Raw genomic sequence first — 16,595 nt, 5'->3', positions numbered from 1 at the left:
GAAAATGAGATGAAAACGTCTTTTACATAATCGTCAAAACTCATCCCTGTCCTTCTAGATCTTTGCATTTTCACTATTACCCCCCTATATAAGAGTAGTGCATAATCTCTGGACGAATATATTTACTTGTAAGTGTTTCTAAGTGTTTCTAAACATGTCGTGAGATCACCTTTACTGCCAGAGTGTATTTTGCAAAATCTTGAGACTGATTGTGGACAGGTTAATTTTCTGCCTACTCATGTTAATTCCTCCTGTATGCAAATTGTCGTTACTGTTAATTCTCCACCTACCATATATAACTCTGTACCATGTTCGTCATTCAAGCTTGCCACTGCGTGCTTGATAGCCAATTTCGTGTTTGGTTATAGCAGTTACTCTTTGATGTGGGTAAGAAAACAGAGAACGTTTGTTCTTTGAGATTGGTTCATTAAGGCTCCTTGTTTTCTGATGGAGATGTTCATCTCCAAGGCTGTTGAACTGTGTTGCTCCACATTGTTCTACCTTTTGAATTGTGTCCCCTGTAGTATTTGCAACGATGTGATGTCGTCCATATCTAACACCAACACCTTACGGCTTCCCTCTAGAAATGGCTTACCCATGTCCTCCATATGCATCACAAAGTGATTGCATCTGTCGTTTGAATGTTTGTTGAACGTTACTCCTCTCTTTATGATGCCTAACATGAAGTTCTGATTTATTTCTTAGTAAATCGTCGTGAAGCCTCGAATTCGCCAACAACAAAAAACATTTCTGGCCCTGACACAATCCGTCTCAGCACCTGGCAGGAATTCTCTGTTAACCAACACATTTATGGGTCATGATAGGATTTTGATTCGAACAGTTGATACTGAAGTCATTGCCCTGGCCATTGCATTGTTTATCAGAATAGATGTTTCTCACGTCTGGATAGCTTTTGGAACTGGCACACAATTAAGATATTTGGCTGTTCATGTCCTAGCCGGTTTTCATGGACCAGAAAAAGCCTGTTAGGATCGAGCTTTTCTTGCAATTACTGGCTGTTGTTCTCTTTCTGGAGGGAAATGCAAAAAGGCAGCGTGGGAAACATGGAAAGTGTATGATGAAACAGCAAATTTCCATGATGTACCATCCGAACAGGAAATGAAGAAAATGAGTCATTCTGCGTTTTGTGGTCTTAATGTATAAACGGGCCAGTATCTGTATGAGTTGATGAGGCACGCAAAGACTTATTAACTAAGAAAGGTAGATCAACTGATTCCATTCCTCCTACATCAGCTACTGTGTACTAACATGTCAAAAGAGCTGCATTTCATGCTGGCCACTGTTGGCGACAAAGTCTGGAGGCCGGAACAGTCCTTTCCACACCAACTGAGAGGGGATGGGCAATATCAGTAGCACATGGCTGTGAGCCTTTGTGGACTACACTACCACAAGCTTCTAAGTCATGCCAAGAGCTTCTGAGATATAGTTGTAAGTATGAGAGAGGGTGCAGAGCATGGATGGTGTGACTGTGTTGTGGCACACTTAATTGGTACACCACTTTGCATTGAATTGTCCCTGACCAATTATAAAACTACTAGCTATTTATTGCATATTTCAAAAGATAAAAATTGTGTTCTTTAAATATTCTGTTGTTGTCATTGTATTCACAATATGAGTATACAATATTGGTATAGTTCATTAAAGTATTTCTTAAAGATATGCCGAAAAAGTAAGACATGCATAAATTATAAAAACAATAAAACAATCATAAAACAATAAAATATTAAATCAAAACACCTAGCCATGCATATATCTTGGAGAAACTGGAAACTGCATAAATTAGTCATGGTAGGATTCGAAATAAAATCGTTTAGTCCTGCCGGAAGACGAGAAGGTTTAACATACTTCACGTGGGAACATTCAATAATATATATCTAGAGGTATCTTTTATACATCATATAAATAATCAACAGATGGTAATCAATTGTTCAAAATTCGCGCTCATATAACTGCCATTGACCCAGGTTCAATATGGCACAGATTGAACGTTAAATTTGCAAGGTGACGGTCTTCTGTTCTCAATATCTGGTATGGCCATCCTTAGAGTCCAAAATTGACTGGCATAGACGTCCCATTGAAGCATTCAGATCCCGAATTGTGGCCTTGGAAATATTCATTCACCTGGCCTGCAATGCATGTGTTAACTGTCGGCAGTTCTGAGGTGTTTGCTGACGTGCTCGCAGTGGTTGATCCGGTGCATCGGATAAATTTTCGATTCCTCAGAATTTGCACTGCTCTATCTGTGTAGGAGATGGCTGCCCACATCAGCACACTACCACCACCAAATCTGTCCACCTCCTGTATGCAGTTCCGTGCCTAACGTCCCCGCGACGCCTGTAAACACGACCAGCATCACTTTGCGCTTTCCTCCCACGCCGTGATATAAGTAAAATAGTGTACAAAACAGCGATCATTCCAACTCACTCACTCACTCACTTCAAATTCACTCTGCAAGTTCACACAAAAGCAGTCCTCTATACGGCAATAGTGTTGCTGAAATAATGCGGCGATGAAGGTTGGTAGCACATTGTTCATCAAATGATGTGATGCGTAACAAATAAACTCAGCAACTCAGAGGTTTGTATGCTTTCTGTCAAGAGTTACCTATCAAGATTTTCCACGCGATTCTTTCAAGAACTTGGCTTTACATATATTGATGGTACGAATTGTGGTGGCAAGTCTTTGAATGGCATTTAGAAGTGGCAGAACATACGAGAGAGATTTATCGATGTTATATATGTCATATATATGCTCTCTGCATCATGTCATTAATTCATTTATTTGTTTCGACTACCGTCTTCCAACCTAAACAAAGCCACAGCCTTGCTAACGCCTACAGTCTTGACATCTCAATGACCACCCTAAACTGGGCCTCGTCTGAAGCCATCTCTGAAAGAAACCTGTCGTAAAACACGGTCAGTGTCGTACTTAATGATGTCGTGTAGTTGTACGTCTTGCGCTCAGCTGGCAGCTTGTTTTCAACATTTATGCTAACGAATGGTAGAAGTACCAGTTACTGTTGTTAATTGTGAGAACGTTGTTAGTCAAGGGTTGTATTGATTTGCTATTTTATTCAATTGAAAGACATTTTCTCGATGGGCCGATTATAGAGGGAAGTTGTTAGTGCCACGAACCTTTTCACAATGTAAGCCAGAGACACAGGTGTGATAACATACTACATATACGAGTCACACAGACGCATGCACATATGTTGATGACATTCTACACACGTGTCACAGGCACATATGTTGATGACATACTCCACACGTGTCACAGAGACGCATATGTTGATGACATACTACACACGTGTCACAGAGACACATATGTTAATGACATACTACACACGTGTCACAGAGACACATATGTTGTTGACATACTACACACGTGTCACAGAGACACATATGTTGATGACATACTACACACATGTCACAGACACATATGTTGATGACATACTACACACATGTCACAGACACATATGTTGATGACATACTACACACGTGTCACAGAGACACATATGTTGATGACATACTACACACGTGTCACAGGGACGCATATGTTGATGACATACTACACACGTGTCACAGAGACACATATGTTGATGACATACTATACACGTGTCACAAAGACATATATGTTGATGACATACTACACACGTATCACAGATACACATATGTTGATGACATACTACACACGTGTCACAGAGACACATATGTTGATGTTATACTACACACGTGTCACAGGGACGCATATGTTGATGACATACTACACACGTGTCACAGACACATATGTTGATGACATACTATACACGTGTCACAGAGACATATATGTTGATGTCATACTACACACTTGTCACAGAGACACATATGTTGTAACATACTACACACATGTCACAGAGACACAGCTTTTGATAACATACTACACACACGTGTAACAGAGACACGAGAACAGATGTTGATAGCCTACTACAGACGTGTTAAACACACATGTTGATAACATACTATACAGACATGTCACAGAGACACACATGTTGATAACATACTACACATGCGTGTCACTACACACACGTGTCACAGAGACACACATGTTGATACCATACTACATACGTTTCACAGAGACACACATGTTGATAACATACTACACGCACATGTCACAGAGACACACATATTGATAGCATACTACACATGCGTGTCACTACACACACGTGTCACAGAGACACACATGTAGATAACATACTACACGCACATGTCACAGAGACACTTATGTTGTAACATACTACACACGTGTCACAGAGATACATATGTTGACACCACACTACACACTCGTGTCACAGATGTTGATAACATACTACACACGTGTCACAGAAACACGGATGTTGAATACATACTGTACAGACGCGTCACAGATACACATATGTTGATAGCATACTACACACGTGCCACAGAGACACATATGTTGTAGCATACTACACACATGTCACAGAGACAAATATGTTGACAACACACTACACACACGTGTCACAGATTTTGATAACATACTACACACACATTTTACAGAGACACGAGAACAGATGTTGATAGCATACTACAGACGTGTTAAACACACATGTTGATAACATACTATACAGACGCGTCACAGAGACACACATGTTGATAACATACTACACACAAGTTTCACAGAGATACATATGTTAATAACACACTACACGCACGTGTCACAGAGACACATATGTTGATAACATACTACACATGCGTGTCACTACACACACGTGTCACAGAGACACACATGTTGATACCGTAATACATACGTTTCACAGAGACACATATGTTGATAACATACTACACACGTGTCACAGAGGCACACATGTTGATAACACTCTACACACACGTGTAACAGAGGTTGATAACATACTACACAGTGTCACAGAAACACGGATATTGATAACATACTGTACAAACGCGTCACAGAGATACATATGTTGATAGCATACTACACACATGTCACAGAGACAAATATGTTGACAGCACACTACACACACGTGTCACAGATTTTGATAACATACTACACACACGTGTCACAGAGACACGAGAACAGATGTTGATAGCATACTACAGGCGTGTTAAACACACATGTTGATAACATACTATACAGACGTGTCACAGAGACACACATGTTGATAACATACTACACACACGTTTCACAGAGATACATATGTTAATAACACACTACACTCACGTGTCACAGAGACACATATGTTGATAACATACTACACATGCGTGTCACTACACACACGTGTCACAGAGACACACATGTTGATAGCATACTACACAGGTGTCACAGAGACACGGATGTTGATGACATACTCCACACACATGTCACAGAGACACATATGTTGATGACATACTACACACGTGTCACAGAGAGACATATGTTGATGACATACTACACACGTGTCACAGAGACACATATGTTGATGACATACTACACACGTGTCACAGGGACGCATATGTTGATGACATACTACACACATGTCACAGACACATATGTTGATGACATACTACACACATGTCACAGACACATATGTTGATGACATACTACACACGTGTCACAGAGACACATATGTTGATGACATACTACACACGTGTCACAGGGACGCATATGTTGATGACATACTACACACGTGTCACAGAGACACATATGTTGATGACATACTATACACGTGTCACAAAGACATATATGTTGATGACATACTACACACGTATCACAGATACACATATGTTGATGACATACTACACACGTGTCACAGAGACACATATGTTGATGTTATACTACACACGTGTCACAGGGACGCATATGTTGATGACATACTACACACGTGTCACAGAGACATATGTTGATGACATACTATACACGTGTCACAGAAACATATATGTTGATGTCATACTACACACTTGTCACAGAGACACATATGTTGTAACATACTACACACATGTCACAGAGACACAGCTTTTGATAACATACTACACACACGTGTAACAGAGACACGAGAACAGATGTTGATAGCATACTACAGACGTGTTAAACACACATGTTGATAACATACTATACAGACATGTCACAGAGACACACATGTTGATAACATACTACACATGCGTGTCACTACACACACGTGTCACAGAGACACACATGTTGATACCATACTACATACGTTTCACAGAGACACACATGTTGATAACATACTACACGCACATGTCACAGAGACACATGTTTATAACACACTACACGCACATGTCACAGAGACACACATGTTGATAGCATACTACACATGCGTGTCACTACACACACGTGTCACAGAGACACACATGTAGATAACATACTACACGCACATGTCACAGAGACACTTATGTTGTAACATACTACACACGTGTCACAGAGATACATATGTTGACACCACACTACACACTCGTGTCACAGATGTTGATAACATACTACACACGTGTCACAGAAACACGGATGTTGAATACATACTGTACAGACGCGTCACAGATACACATATGTTGATAGCATACTACACACGTGCCACAGAGACACATATGTTGTAGCATACTACACACATGTCACAGAGACACATATGTTGACAACACACTACACACACGTGTCACAGATTTTGATAACATACTACACACACATTTTACAGAGACACGAGAACAGATGTTGATAGCATACTACAGACGTGTTAAACACACATGTTGATAACATACTATACAGACGCGTCACAGAGACACACATGTTGATAACATACTACACACACGTTTCACAGAGATACATATGTTAATAACACACTACACGCACGTGTCACAGAGACACATATGTTGATAACATACTACACATGCGTGTCACTACACACACGTGTCACAGAGACACACATGTTGATACCGTAATACATACGTTTCACAGAGACACATATGTTGATAACATACTACACACGTGTCACAGAGGCACACATGTTGATAACACGCTACACACACGTGTCACAGATGTTGATAACGTACTACACAGTGTCACAGAAACACGGATATTGATAACATACTGTACAAACGCGTCACAGAGATACATATGTTGATAGCATACTACACACATGTCACAGAGACAAATATGTTGACAACACACTACACACACGTGTCACAGATTTTGATAACATACTACACACACGTGTAACAGAGACACGAGAACGGATGTTGATAGCATACTACAGGCGTGTTAAACACACATGTTGATAACATACTATACAGACGTGTCACAGAGACACATATGTTGATGACATACTACACACGTGTCACAGAGAGACATATGTTGATGACATACTACACACGTGTCACAGAGACACATATGTTGATGACATACTACACACGTGTCACAGGGACGCATATGTTGATGACATACTACACACGTGTCACAGACACATATGTTGATGACATACTATACACGTGTCACAAAGACATATATGTTGATGACATACTACACACGTATCACAGATACACATATGTTGATGACATACTACACACATGTCACAGACACATATGTTGATGACATACTACACACGTGTCACAGGGACGCATATGTTGATAACATACTACACACGTGTCACAGACACATATGTTGATAACATACTATACACGTGTCACAGAGACATATATGTTAAAGACATACTATACACGTGTCACAGAGACATATATGTTGATGTCATACTACACACGTGTCACAGTGACACATATGTTGTAACATACTACACACATGTCACAGAGACACAGCTTTTGATAACATAGTACACACACGTGTAACAGAGACACGAGAACAGATGTTGATAGCATACTACAGACGTGTTAAACACACATGTTGATAACATACTATACAGACATGTCACAGAGACACACATGTTGATAACATACTACACACACGTCTCACAGAGATACATATGTTAATAACACACTACACTCACGTGTCACAGAGACACATATGTTGATAACATACTACACATGCGTGTCACTACACACACGTGTCACAGAGACACACATGTTGATAGCATACTACACAGGTGTCACAGAGACACGGATGTTGATGACATACTCCACACACGTGTCACAGAGACACGGATGTTGATGACATACTCCACACACGTGTCACAGAGACCATACACTCTCCCATCTTGCCCTGCCCCACACAGTACTGTGTCAGTGGTCAACGCGCACCTGTCCAGTGTCTACTCTGCTCAGCCTTATCTACCTCATGCCATCATATATGAGAGACATATTGTCAGCTAATCTGCCAATTTCCTGGTGAGACTACCGGGGCTTATACGCCTTTTAATCAAAGCCATGGCGTCTGAATTCAACTCATCATCGCCAAATGTCAGTCTGGCCCAGTGGCCGCCATAACGTCTTTACCTTGCCGGAAGTCCAGCAGAAATACGTTTTTTTCATGATAAACTTCAAATGCTTTCCCATCATTAATGTTATTACTTCCTTGTTTAAACAAACAAGACTTCACAAGCAAGTACAGCATACATCGATCAAGCCCAATGGAGTTCATGTATACAGATTGGCTAAATAAGCGGCCCCTCCCTCTTGGAGACATGGGGGATTCTACTGAGTAATCTCAACATGCAAACACAACACGATGTCCATTACAGATCCTTGTCTATGGTCTGTTTAGTGTCTGGGTTGAACAAAAAACAGAACTCTCTTCAGTGAGAAAAAACGGTCTTGCGTGCATGTATGACCAAGGAGAAGATGTAATCTGGATAAAGAGAGAATGGTTAAACACTGGGGAATGCAGACCACCATCTGTGAGAGAGAAACAAGGAGACCAGCGAGTCTCATGTAGCCGTGTACACGTGACACTTGTATAGGGGAACAGTTGTTACGACCAGCATTGGTTGTTGAGGATTAAGTCTAACTTGGACTTCTCACCGGAGTCGTGTATGTATTAAGCGAACTATGGTTGTGTTTTGACGAAGAGCAGGACCGTCTTCAGTCATAATGCTACAGACACGAGGAAGGATGCAGAAAAAGTCAAACCTACCCAAAACCAGAATAAATCGACCTTCTTTGTGAGTCCAGAACACCAGAAATGGCCTTCACACATTGTACCCATGTGGGGAATCGAACCCGGGCTTTTGGCGTGACGCTTTTACCATTCGGCCTTAAGAAGACCAAAACGTCATGAGCTATAACGCATTTAGTGAGAAATTCTTTCGCCCACACATTTTTTCAGAGTCTCTCAGTGATAACAATACCGGTATGCCCATGCATTCAGTATAATCAAAAATATCTTTAATTAGCCCGGTGGATGTTCCAAATGCAATGTATCTGGATTTATTACGACGGCAAAGTATGTGTACTGTAACATTCACATCATCATCACCCGACGCATTCGTGACCAACCTGTGTCATTCCAGAACAAGCCGAATGGCGTCCCATGCGTTTGAACACCAGTACTACACCCAACAAGAATGATAACTCTGAATTGTTTGATAGGCATTTCTTAAAAGTTGACAGATGACAAAGTTTACAGACGTTCAAGGATAACAACGTCTCTAATATACGGTAATAGTGCCGTTCCTGTATAGCTCCTTATACCGTTGTTGAGCAAAACAACATTTTTAGGCGAAACATCCCGCCCCATCAACACCAGAATCAAAGAACACAAAACTTCAACCATCACGGGTGGCCCAGTCGTATAAGGCGCCACGATTCGTTGTGCAGAATTGCGTCCCTTGGGCACGCCCCGATTATGTTTCTAGGTTTTTCAGCACCATACACGTGCTCGTGCGTTTCACCGCAGTGGTAAACGTCTGAGACCTGTATCACTTCGGGCTTTCCTCCCACATTAAGCTGACACGCCGCGATATAACTGGGATACTGTTAAAAGCGGCGTTAAACCCAACTCACTCACTCACTCATTATTCGGTCTTACTTGACAACAGTATAAGGATCAATTCCGAAACGCCGTTATTACAATATAACAATAAAGAAGGTGTCATCCAAAATTTGTTGTCTGCTTTGTGAACGATAGGTCTATTTCTATTTGAGTCTATTTGTAACAAACGCTACAATAGCACTCGCGTATTGCTGTTTTAAAAAGAATTAAACCTCGTTGATATATTAAAACAATATTAAAATCATTTGTTGAAAAAGGTGTCTAACTTAATTATTTTCGGCTGTTCATCATCTTAAATTTCCAAATGTATATTCCTAAATATCATTTGAAAGTTCAAAAAGAGATTACAATGAAAAGGTTTTTAGTTTAGGTTTTTCCGTAAATTTAAGAACAGCAATTGAGATTTTTATTTTGCTTGAATGTACAATTTAAATAATCATTTGCAAAAAGTTATTTCAGCTGTGATAAGCCCTGATAGACGTACACTTGTGTCAATACAAGACAAGGAAGAAGGGGGCGGCAGCGTTATGGTATGGGCTGGGATTACAGCAAGACAGAGGACCCGTTTAATAGTGGTAGAGGGAAATCTCAGTGGACAGCGCTACTGCGACGAGATCATCGGCCCTGTTGTTCTACCGTGTTTTGCGTCGTCATTGCCCAGGCATTATCTTTCAACATGACAACGCCCAGCCTCATATTGCTCGACTTGTTCAGGACTCTCTTCAACAAAAACAACGTGAATGTCATCCCCTGGCCGACTTGCTCCCCTGATCTTTCACCAATCGAGCACATGTTGGATGAGATGGATCGGCGCGATCGACGTCAACCACGTGTTCCACAGACACCCCAAGAACTTCGAAACATGCTCCAGCATATATGGACAGATATCCCACAGGATTTTGTGCGACACCTGATTCATTCCATGAGACGAAGATGTGTTGCTTGCATCGCAACCAGAGGTGGATTTGTAAATTGACATTTTGGCATGTTCGTGTTTTTTATGAAATCACGCATTTTCTGAAATCAGTATGGCGAATTTAACCATTTGAACACTTACAGGAGTCTGTTATCTGTTCCAAACCCACATTGTGTCAAATTTGTTAAAAAAAAACCCTTTGCATTAAATCTCATTCAGTGTCACAGGAACTTTTGTTGTTCACTGTAGTAAATGCAGTTTGGGCTTTGGTTTCATTGGCCTTTGCGTTTATGAATTTAGGTATAACCATACATGGGTCAACTTAATGATCTTCGGTATCTCTTAGAGAACCTTCTCATCTTTTATGGTTAGCTATAATGTTAGTAATGCATAAATAAAAGATGTATTTTATAGCTCGATTTATGATAAGGTATAATTGTACATATATTCTGTAATAACTTTTGATTATCATTAAATTTGTTTTTCATACATGTAGCTTTGATTTCTAACAATTTGTAAAATGAACTGAAGAACAGAAGAAACTATACCTCAATTTATTTTATCACATGTAAGTTTTTCATTTGAAAATATCTTAAGTTAGCGATATTATATCCAAAACATGAGCTGTACTAATAGAATACTTCTAAGTAGTTTAATGGGTTTTTTCATATAATTGCATTTAAACCTTTTTTTTAAAAATCGCATAATACACAACTTTTGAATTTTACGAACACATGTCTTCAGGTTTTTGAGTGAAGTCCAAAGTTTACATCGCTGATGCACGGTTTTGGTAGATTTTCTTTTTCAGGTTAACATACTGACCTATTATGTGGCATGGTTTGATATGTCTCTTATACCAAGCTCTTCCATGTGTCTTTAGTGCCAAATTGACATTATTCTTGTACTTTCAGAACCATGGACATCGAGGCAATTGGTGAGTCATGTGTGTCTTCTTACACCAGTTCCCTAGCTTCAAGCAACAACCAAAATATGAAACATGATGTTATGTGTGAATCATGTGTGAAGACGTATAAGCGTGAATAGGACCTATCGCTAAATGTCAATAGCATTCACTTTAATCAGTGATAGCAATGAAACTCGCTACACAACCATAGGTTCTCCTCCAGGGAGATATCAGTACAGCGTGTATTTCTCTACCATTGGTTCTCCTGGGGATTGTCTGTACTGCGTGAACTGCATAATCATAAATTCTCCTGGGAGATGTCTGTACTGCGTGAACTTCATAACATAGGTGGTCCTGGGAGATGTCAACCATAAGTTCTCCTCCTGTGAGATGTATGTTCTGTGTGAACTTCATAACTATAGGTTCCCCTTGGAGATGGTTCTACTGCCTGTCCTTCACAACCATATGTTCTCCTGGGAGATGTCAGTACTGCGTGAACTTCACAACCATACATTACCCTGGGAGGCGCCAGTACTGCGTGAACTTCACAACCATAGGTTCTCCTGGGAGATGTCTGTACTGCTTAAACTTCACAACGATAGGTTCTCCTGTAAAATGTCCGTACTGCGTGAACTTCATAACCATAGGTTCTCCTGGGAGTTGTCTGTACTGCGTGAACTTCACAACCATAGGTTCTCCTGGGAGATGTCTGTACTGCTTGAACTTTACAACCACAGGTTTTCCTGGGAGATGTCTGTACTGCGTGAACTTCACAAGAGCAGGTTCTCCGGGGAGATGTCCGTAGTGCCTGAACTTCACAACCAAAGATTCTCCTGGGAGATGTCTGTCCTGCCTGAACTTCACAACCATAGGTTCTCCTGGGAGATGTCCGTACTGCGTGTACTTCACAACCAAAGGTTCTCCAGGGAGATGTCTGTACTGCTTGAACTTCACAACCATAGATTCTCCTGGGAGATGTCTGTACTGCTTGAACTTCACAACCATAGGTTCTCCTGGGAGATGTCTGTACTGCGTGTACTTCACAACCAAAGGTTCTCCTGGGAGATGTCCGTACTGCTTGATCTTCACAACCATAGGTTTTCCTGGGAGATGTCAGTACTGTGTGAACTTCACAACCATAGGTTTTCCTGGGAGATGTCTGTACTGCGTGAACTTCACAACCATAGGTTCTCCTGGGAGATGTCCGTACTGTTTGAACTTCACAACCATAGGTTCTCCTGGGAGATGTCTGTACTGCGTGAACTTCACAACCATAGGTTCTCCTGGGAGATGTCTGTACTGCTTGAACTTCACAACCAAAGATTCTCCTGGGAGATGTCTGTACTGCGTGAACTTCATAACCATAGGTTCTCCTGGGAGATGTCCGTACTGCGTGAACTTCATAACCATAGGTTATCCTGGGAGATGTCCCTACTGCTTGAACTTCACAATCATAGGTTCTCCTGGGAGATGTCAGTACTGCGTGAACTTCACAACCACAGGTTTTCCTGGGAGATGTCCGTAGTGCTTGAACTTCACAACAGCAGGTTCTCCTGGGAGAAATCTGTACTGTGTGAACTCCACAACCAAAGATTCTCCTGGGAGATGTCTGTACTGCTTGAACTTCACAACCACAGGTTCTCCTGGGCGATGTCCGTACTGCGTGAATTTCATAACCATAGGTTCTCCTGGGAGTCGTCTGTACTGCGTGAATTTCACAACTATAGGTTCTCTTGGGAGATGTCCGTAGTGCTTGAACTTCACAACCATAGGTTCTCCTGGGAGATGTTTGTACTGTTTGAACTTCACAACCATAGGTTCTCCTGGGAGATGTCCGTACTGCGTGAACTTCACAACCACAGGTTATCCTGGGAGATGTCCGTAGTGCTTGAACTTCACAACCACAGGTTTTCCTGGGAGATGTCAGTACTGTGTGAACTTCACAACAGCAGGTTCTCCTGGGAGATGTCCGTACTGCGTGAACTTCACAACAACAGGTTCTCCTGGGAGATGTCCGTACTGTTTGAACTTCACAACCATAGGTTTTCCTGGGCGTTGTCCGTACTGCGTGAACTTCACAACCACAGGTTCTCCTGGGAGATGTCTGTACTGTGTGAACTTCATAACCATAGGTTCTCCTGGGAGATGTCTGTACTGTGTGAACTTCACAACCATAGGTTCTCCTGGGAGATGTCTGTATTGTTTGAACTTCACAACCATAGGTTCTCCTGGGAGATGTTCGTACTGCGTGAACTTCACAACCACAGGTTTTCCTGGGAGATGTCCGTAGTGCTTGAACTTCACAACCAAAGATTCTCCTGGGAGATGTCAGTACTGCGTGAACTTCACAACCATAGGTTCTCCTGGGAGATGTCTGTGCTGCGTGTACTTCACAACCAAAGGTTCTCCTGGGAGATGTCAGTACTGTGTGAACTTCACAACAGCAGGTTCTCCGGGGAGATGTCCGTACTGCGTGAACTTCACAACAACAGGATCTCCTGGGAGATGTCCGTACTGTTTGAACTTCACAACCACAGGTTTTCCTGGGAGATGTCCGTAGTGCTTGAACTTCACAACAGCAGGTTCTCCTGGGAGAAATCTGTACTGTGTGAACTCCACAACCAAAGATTCTCCTGGGAGATGTCTGTACTGCTTGAACTTCACAACCACAGGTTCTCCTGGGCGATGTCCGTACTGCGTGAATTTCATAACCATAGGTTCTCCTGGGAGTCGTCTGTACTGCGTGAATTTCACAACTATAGGTTCTCTTGGGAGATGTCCGTAGTGCTTGAACTTCACAACCATAGGCTCTCCTGGGAGATGTCTGTACTGCGTGAACTTCACAACCATAGGTTCTCCTGGGAGATGTTTGTACTGTTTGAACTTCACAACCATAGGTTCTCCTGGGAGATGTCCGTACTGCGTGAACTTCACAACCACAGGTTATCCTGGGAGATGTCCGTAGTGCTTGAACTTCACAACAGCAGGTTCTCCTGGGAGATGTCCGTACTGCGTGAACTTCACAACAACAGGTTCTCCTGGGAGATGTCCGTACTGTTTGAACTTCACAACCATAGGTTTTCCTGGGCGTTGTCCGTACTGCGTGAACTTCACAACCACAGGTTCTCCTGGGAGATGTCTGTACTGTGTGAACTTCATAACCATAGGTTCTCCTGGGAGATGTCTGTACTGTGTGAACTTCACAACCATAGGTTCTCCTGGGAGATGTCTGTATTGTTTGAACTTCACAACCATAGGTTCTCCTGGGAGATGTTCGTACTGCGTGAACTTCACAACCACAGGTTTTCCTGGGAGATGTCCGTAGTGCTTGAACTTCACAACCAAAGATTCTCCTGGGAGATGTCCGTACTGCGTGAACTTCACAACCATAGGTTCTCCTGGGAGATGTCTGTGCTGCGTGTACTTCACAACCAAAGGTTCTCCTGGGAGATGTCAGTACTGTGTGAACTTCACAACAGCAGGTTCTCCGGGGAGATGTCCGTACTGCGTGAACTTCACAACAACAGGATCTCCTGGGAGATGTCCGTACTGTTTGAACTTCACAACCATAGGTTTTCCTGGGAGATGTCTGTACTGCGTGAACTTCACAACCATAGGTTCTCCTGTGAGATGTCTGTACTGTTTGAACTTCACAACCATAGGTTCTCCTGGGAGATGTCTGTACTGCATGAACTTCACAACCATAGGTTCTCCTGGGAGATGTCTGTACTGCTTGAACTTCACAACCACAGATTCTCCTGTGAGATGTCTGTACTGTTTGAACTTCACAACCAAAGGTTCTCCTGGGAGATGTCAGTACTGTGTGAACTTCACAACAGCATGTTCTCCTGGGAGATGTCCGTACTGCGTGAACTTCATAACCATAGGTTCTCCTGGGAGATGTCTGTACTGCGTGAACTTCACAACAGCATGTTCTCCTGGGAGATGTCCGTAGTGCTTGAACTTCACAACCACAGGTTCTCCTGGGAGAAATCTGTACTGTGTGAACTTCACAACCAAAGGTTCTCCAGGGAGATGTCTGTACTGCTTGAACTTCACAACCACAGATTCTCCTGTGAGATGTCTGTACTGCGTGAACTTCATAACCATAGGTTCTCCTGGGAGTTGTCTGTACTGCGTGAATTTCACAACTATAGGTTCTCCTGGGAGATGTCCGTACTGTTTGAACTTCACAACCATAGGTTCTCCTGGGAGATGTCTGTACTGCGTGAACTTCACAACCATAGGTTCTCCTGGGAGATGTCTGTACTGCTTGTACTTCACAACCAAAGGTTCTCCTGGGAGATATCCGTACTGTGTGAACTTCACAAGAGCAGGTTCTCCGGGGAGATGTCCGTACTGCGTGAACTTTACAACGACAGGATCTCCTGGGAGATGTCTGTAGTGCGTGAACTTCACAGCCCTAGGTTCTCCTGGCCGAGTATGGATGTCTGCCGCTGTCAGTTCTGCGCAAACTTCACAAGGGTTCTTCTCCCGGGCGGGCAACACCCATGCCGCTGTCTCTATTGTGTGAAACCCAAGACCCATAGATTCCCCTCTTGTGCAGGGCAGCGCGCCAGCCGTTGTTTGTCCTGCGGAGGCCTAGCGTCCTCTTGAAGGGACTGACAAAAGAAGTAAATGAGATTGCAGAGGCAGCCAAAGAAGTCAAATCTCCTGCGTCTCAGGGGAGATAACTGACAGTTATGCTGATTGCGGCTCCTCCTGGGACGCGCTTCCGCTTCTTCAAACGCTCTGTGCGAGTTGACCAGTTGGCTTGTTTGCAGCTGAACAGAATAATATCTACACGTCTTACCCAGT

General features: G+C 42.4%; 1 protein-coding gene across 1 annotated transcript; it reads right to left on the bottom strand.

The window, feature by feature from the left end:
* Positions 1 to 14,720: 14,720 nt before the first annotated feature.
* On the bottom strand, positions 14,721 to 15,167 carry LOC139475275 (uncharacterized). Its single transcript, XM_071258508.1, has one exon. It carries the CDS (start codon positions 15,165 to 15,167, stop codon positions 14,721 to 14,723), a length of 447 nt encoding a protein of 148 aa, XP_071114609.1.
* Between the last annotated feature and the right edge of the window lie 1,428 nt (positions 15,168 to 16,595).

This window comes from Haliotis cracherodii, unplaced genomic scaffold (assembly GCF_022045235.1).
Source record: "Haliotis cracherodii isolate W230 unplaced genomic scaffold, xgHalCrac1.p SCAF_3, whole genome shotgun sequence".
NCBI classification, from domain to species: Eukaryota; Metazoa; Mollusca; class Gastropoda; order Lepetellida; family Haliotidae; genus Haliotis; species Haliotis cracherodii.
Note: the sequence above shows the minus strand (reverse complement) of the source record. Positions and strands in the feature narration are given on the sequence as shown.

Excerpts from the sequence above, each read along its gene's own strand:
- LOC139475275 (XM_071258508.1), bottom strand. The coding sequence starts at position 15,167 with ATGGTTGTGAAGTTCACGCAGTACGGACATCTCCCAGGAGAATCTTTG.